The sequence below is a fragment of the Macadamia integrifolia genome, unplaced genomic scaffold, assembly GCF_013358625.1.
Source record: "Macadamia integrifolia cultivar HAES 741 unplaced genomic scaffold, SCU_Mint_v3 scaffold1062, whole genome shotgun sequence".
In the NCBI taxonomy this organism is placed as follows: Eukaryota; Viridiplantae; Streptophyta; class Magnoliopsida; order Proteales; family Proteaceae; genus Macadamia; species Macadamia integrifolia.
Window position 1 is genome coordinate 28,720 of NW_024868071.1, and position 6,392 is coordinate 35,111.

General features: G+C 41.7%; 1 protein-coding gene across 1 annotated transcript in view; it reads right to left on the reverse strand.

Annotated features, from left to right (window-relative positions):
• Positions 1–268: 268 nt before the first annotated feature.
• Positions 269–6,392, reverse strand: part of LOC122062518 (DEAD-box ATP-dependent RNA helicase 6-like) — a 25,858-nt gene continuing 19,734 nt past the window's right edge. The window contains exons 5-10 of the mRNA XM_042626157.1: positions 5,917–6,168; positions 5,651–5,831; positions 1,143–1,231; positions 981–1,054; positions 728–888; positions 269–645 (exon numbers count right to left, since the gene is read on the reverse strand). Coding sequence (XP_042482091.1) covers positions 810–888; positions 981–1,054; positions 1,143–1,231; positions 5,651–5,831; positions 5,917–6,168 — 675 coding nt within the window. The 3' untranslated portion in view covers positions 269–645; positions 728–809. The remainder of the gene's footprint in view (positions 646–727; positions 889–980; positions 1,055–1,142; positions 1,232–5,650; positions 5,832–5,916; positions 6,169–6,392) is intronic.

The following is a 6,392-nucleotide window of genomic DNA, read 5'->3' on the forward strand; positions in this document are numbered from 1 at the left end:
CACCTTCTCAAAAAAAATGTGTAGAATTATTACTTTACCATCCCCTCTTTTCAGCACCCACAGCAAATACTTTCCACCAGTTCCGCCAATTTTTTTTTTTTTTTTTTTTTTGGGGGGGTTGGGGGTTTGGGTGCTTCAAATGCTTTACATCAATTATTATCACAATTCACATAATTATCATTATCATCTTTGTTAGCATTTTAACACACACACACACACACACACACATATACATATATATATATATATATATATATAGAGTATACCGAAAAAAAAAAAAAAAACCTTTGATATGGTCTTTCCAGCTCCATGTCTTTTACATTTCTATGCATAAAAAAAATTGCAAACCAACATTATAACACTCGGGTGCAAAATTGTGATGTAATAGAAACCTATGAAGTACAAAAAAACTAAATGTCTTGCTGATTCCATGGTTTCAGTTCCATAAACACTACATTATGTTTCTAACTCTTTTTTTTTTTTTTTGGGTGGTGATGGGGTGGTGGGGCGCTGAACACTGCATAAGTTACAATTCAAAAAGAGCATAGGCAATTTGTACACGAAGCACAGTTGAGATGTTCCATAGATCCTAATCTCTAAGAACCCAATGGTGGTTGGTCATAACTTCATCTGTTCCAGTGCTGTCTGCACCATTACAAATATAAGTTAATAATTTGAAGAATCAGAGTTTTTGAAGAAGATGACACATAAAAGCAAAGAACTTAACCTGAACACTGCTTTGACTGAACTTTGCATTGCAAATACTCCATTTTTATGAACCATGATCCTCATCATCCAAGTCCACTACATTACTTGCAGTAAATAGCTTGGTCAATTTGTGGGGGAATTTGCTTGATTTCAGTTCTAAGTTCTTGCTCAATCCTATATCTGTCAATAACCACAGAAGCAGTTAAAAAATGGTACATCAGCCAAAGAAATAAATTCACAGAATAGCTTGTTTTGAGTGGAACTACACTTACAGGTTAAACCGGTCCTCAAATGTGATTAAACTTATAGCCAGGCCAAGGTGGCCAAACCTTCCAGATCGACCCACCTGTAAGAAAATGTTTCAGTAAAGAGAGAATACTCGCTTTACATTCAAGCTGAAATGGAGCAACTGAAACAGAGGGATATACACATACTCTGTGCAAGTAAGTTTCAGAATTCTTTGGGAAATCAAAGTTGATGACAACATTAACTGCCTGGATATCAATACCCCGAGTGAATAGATCTGGCCAACAGAAAGGAAAAAGAACCCCGTTGAGGGACCTCACATAATAATCGCCAGATTCAAACATAATCCAAAAGAATCGAAAAATCAAAGCCCTGCAAGATACAAAACTCTAAACCACCACAACAGAAAATTTAACATGAGAGCTTCCAAGAAATGGTTTTGTGCTCAAGTCTAGAAGCTGTGCTGCCAGAACAGTAACATGGATGAGTCCTCTCATTTTAGAGTTACTACATGGAATGCTTTCAGTCATTTAAATCAACAAAAGCCTGCCACTTCCAGAAACAGCTTCATAAATAGTTAAGGCTACAGTTAAACCCCGCCGCCTATGGAAAAAAAAGTCTTGCGCCATGAGAAATCCTATGCCTGTCCGTACAATAACTTATATAATCCATACCGCATAACACCATGTGCCATTTGATATAAAGTGCAAAAGAAAATGCCACAAACCATACCACCTACCAGTCCACCTTGGTCTCTAAAGTTGGGAAAACTTAAAATAAAAGTTGCCTGATGAAGCAAACCACTTTATCATAACATCCTTACTCCTTTATGATGCAAAGTATGTGCAAACACACATTTTTTTTTTGGGATTAATAAATAATTCATTACCAAGAGGAGAAGAATATACAAGGGGGGAAAAAGGGGGGGGGGGAAGAGAATAACCATCAAGGAAGGGGGATGCGATTGACCTGCAAGTTCCATGAAGCAATGATATGGGCGTTCTTAAGGGAATTGGGACAGGATGGGAATGAAGGGATTGGATTTTGGATGTAACATCAAAGTAGATGGCTTTCAAAATCTTGTCCGGAGACCGAGAGTTGGAAGACCATCTACAGATGTTTCGCTCCATCCAAAGATGATTTATGGTTGTACAAAAAGCCAACTTGCCAATGGTGTCATAGATGGAAGAACCAGAAAAGGTCATGTCAATCCAGTTCCATTCCCTGTCAAAACTCAAAAGGGAGAATGGATCTACTAGCAGGCCAGGACATAGAAAGGACAGATTTCTAGACATATGAGGAGAAGGGGAAGCAGAAGAATAGGTGGGGGATGTACTCAGTACCTTGGGGGCAAAGACAAGAGGAAGGGTTGGTGGGAATATGGCGGTAAATGAGGAAGGTTTGGGTAGGGAGATAGTTGGAAAGGCAGCGCCATAAAGTAAAGCTATGGCGGGGAATATGGCCTTTAAACCAAACCAAATTATGCCACGGGACCACAGGGGTGGGGGATCTAATGAATGACCAAGCAGAGGCAGAGGAGAAGATCCCATTCGAAGAGCGTAGCCAGGTGCATTTATGCTCTCTTCCTTTATGGCCAGGAGGGGGAGGAGGAAGGGAGGTCCAAAGGTCAAGGAGGGGGGGGGGAGAGAGGGAAGGGGAGACCAGCCTATGGGAGAGAGGATTAGGGAGACAGATGCATTGACGGGGAGACCGGAAGAGTATATATTCCTGGGAGAGATCAGATGAGACAGGATACCCGAATATTAATTAGAGTGTTTTATGTACTTCCCCCTAATTGGCCGCCATTGCTAGTTCCTCCGACTCGTTTTGCTTTCCTTTGACATTTGGTTTGTTTCCAGGGAGTGTCATAGCTTCAGAGGGTGCTAGTGCTTTGGAGGTGTAGCCAATGGACAAAGTGAGTGGTTTCAATATTTAATTTTATTTTTAGTTTTGGCTCTCAAATGCAAGGAACTACAAGATCTGCATATTCAAAGTCCTAAAAAAGGTCCAAATCTAACTTCTTTTTTTCCAGCAACGCTAGTGGAATCATGAACAGGCCATCACTTCCAATGAAATCTCAAGGCTTGTTGCAAGGTACACCAAAAAGACGACCATCATTTCCAGGGGATCATACAATTGCCATCTCTGAAGGATCTAAGGCTGTCAACAGGGAAAGCTTGCAAGGCACAGAAAACACCTAATCATGTGAGAATAGCTAGAGATGAAGAAGAGAGATTTTACTGCGAGGCTATCTCATTGCTCGGTTGTCAGGACTGATAAGATGGTAACTCTGGCTTGACTGGTTTTTTAATTGAAGATATCTTGGCAGCAAGGACTAAAATATCGGAACAGATCAGGTGAATCGTCTGATTTGAAACGGAATCATCCGACCATGACCCTGATTTCACCTGATTCTGAAAAAGGTATTCTGACTGATCCCAGCCGATTCCCATCCAATTCAAATCGGAATCAGATTGGAATCCATGGAGCCTGATCTGCACCCAGATTCCAAGTTTTAAAACCCTTGCTTGCCAGGATGCTTCAGCAAAACTGAAAACCACTTAAAAGTGTGGGGTGAGGGTTGAAATGGGAAGGGAAGAGGTTCATCCTCATCCTCTGCCCTATTGCTGTCAAGGTATTAATTCAGGCTTCAGCAAAAACTTACTACAAAATAACTATTATAACCTAGAGACTTTCATAACATTGTGAAATTACACATGAACCCGTCCTATGAGAATTCTTGAACATTGTAGGAAGGACAGTTAAGGAACTGAGCCCACTAACACTTCACCAAGCATAGCATACACTACGCGGACCCTTCAAAATTTGACCACAGGCAAAGTTAGGTCTCAATATATTGCTTATCAAACTGACTTGTATAGTGATAATGTACATAGAACATTCCTAAAATTATTTTTCAAAAACAATTGGTCTCTGCCCTCTCTCGCCCTTCCCAGAAGGTTTTCCCGCTGGGGGCAGCCTGGCCATGAGGCTGGGCTGCTCCCCCCCCCTCCTCTCTCGGCCATCCTTCTCCTTCTCTCATCTTCTCCATCGTCCTCCGTCTTTCTTTTCTTCTTCACCATCTCCCTTTCACCTGATCTCTTCTTCTTCCTCTTCTGTCTCACATAATTGGGAGGTCACGATCCACCCTTTGCCAACTCCCTTGAGTTTCCTTACCGTCAGGCCTCAAATCTGGTGAGTTCTTCTGGAACTTGTTGACGCCGCTGCTCAGTTTCATGCATTACTCGCGGCTGTCCAAGCCGCAGTCCAGATTTGGATTCTCTCCGGTTTCTCCGTCTCCCAGATCGAATCATTTGCACCGCCAGCGCCCCAAGGCCAGCCACTTGCTTGGCCAGCAGCCAACAAGGCTGTCAGCTATGCTCGGCCGACAGCCGCATCGTCGTTGCCCTCTGCAAGGCCGCCGCCCCTTCTCAGCGGCTGCCACCTCCGCTTGGCCAGCTTCTTGCTTGGCTGTCGACCTCCACAAGGCCAGCGCCCCGCCGCCATGGCTACCTTCTTGCTGACAGAGCTCTGATTTCGTCTTGGCAGCTAGGAAGAAGTTGCGTGGATATATGTTGGGTAGGGTTTGGTGGAACCCTACCTGGAATTGTCTTGTTTGCCCCTCTTCTTTGATTTGGGCTTCTTGGTTCTTGTCTCTTAGCCCATGTGGGCTTTTTGAGTTATGAATTGTGTTGCCCAATTGGTCTTGAGACGTTGCCCTTAATGGGCCTTTGTTACCCTTTTTTGACTAGGTTGCCCTTGCTTGTTTTGGGCTTTCTGGTTTTATTTCCAAGTCCATGTGGGCTTTTGTGATATAATGGACATGTTTGTGACATGTTTGTGACATGTTTTTGGGTCTTCAAGCCCATTGGGCTGTGGTTGTAGTCTTTTCTGGGATTTTGTCCCCCTTATTGGGTTTGTACCCTTGGGGCTGTATATTCCCTCCCCTTCTTTTAATGAATTTACTTATTCACCCAAAAAAATATGTACATAGAAGTGTAAATATATGCGCTTTGTGTGAGTTAATGAGGTAGTAACAAAAAAAAATGTGCCCAACCGCCCACGCATTTGCATGCAATTAGACTGAAAATTGTAATAGGAGAACCATGTAGAAAAGTGGATTAAAAGAAATATAATAGAAGAGCAACCAACATGCTGAATTCAAGAATTAGGAGCTGAACTGGGATCTGTGTAAATCCCAGATCCAGAATGAATCAAAATAGTGAATATGCATCAGAACAAGGACTGGCCAGCTTTTTCATAATAATAATTAAAAAAAAAAAAAAGAGGACTGTGCCAGCTGCACTGCAAACCGGTCTACCCAACCTGCGAACCTGCAAACCTGCTTTAGGGCACATGATATCATTGAGCTGAATTTAAGAATTAAGGTCCAGCTCAGCTGAACTGGGATCTGTGTAAATCCCAGATCCAGAATGAATCAAAATAGTGGATATGCATCAGAAGAAGGACTGGCCAGCTGTTTCATAATAATAATTAAAAAAAAAAAAAGACTGCCAGCTGCACTGCAAACTGGTCTACCCAACCTGCAAACCTGCTTTAGGGCACATGATATCATTGAGCTGACCCAGGGTAGCCCTTCTAACGGTTTGAATTAAGATTGGCAAGTCCTCACTGTCCAAGTAAACCTCCACCAAATATTTTTATTTCTCACATAAAATGGCATGGTGACCCTCACCTGAGCAGACAAGATTTCTGCAAGCACCATTACGGAAGTCGTGGAAAACTCGATTTCGATGAGATTGGAGCATTTTAGCATGAATGTAGAAGCATGAGTACCCCAGCTCAGTGATTTTCTTTGCCAACAACTCCACCCGATTCACCGAGTTACAAAAAATTATAGACTGGTTTATTTGGAGCTGTAAACAAGAGACTATTAAAGTTCCTCCAAATTTGCAGATCAAGAAAATGATGAACAAATTCAAAATAGAATTTAAGCCAAACCTTAGAGAAAAGAGTATTGAGACAATGGACTTTCTGTCTTTCCTCTACAAATGCATAATACTGAGTTATACCCTTGAGTGTCAGCTCATCCATGAGATTGATGATATAAGGTCTCGGCAGAAACTTCTCTTTGAAAGACTTGACAGTCACCGGGAATGTTGCAGAAAATAACAAAATTTGGCGATTCACAGGGAGAAAAGTGATCAAGTGCTCCACCAAAGGTTGAAACTCTTGAGACAGAAGCTTATCAGCCTATATGATCAAAACCACAATGGACCCCATTCATAAACATTTCATCTTATATTTAATCAAAGTTAATGATGGTTGATAGAAATAACAATGTCAATATATATACAAATAGACAAAGGCCGCAGCTTAGAACTAAATATGGAAGTTAATCTACAAAAATTCCCATCATATCTAACAAATTCTTTTTTCTCTACCAAACTCTCTTCCTATGGACAACCCCCCCCCCC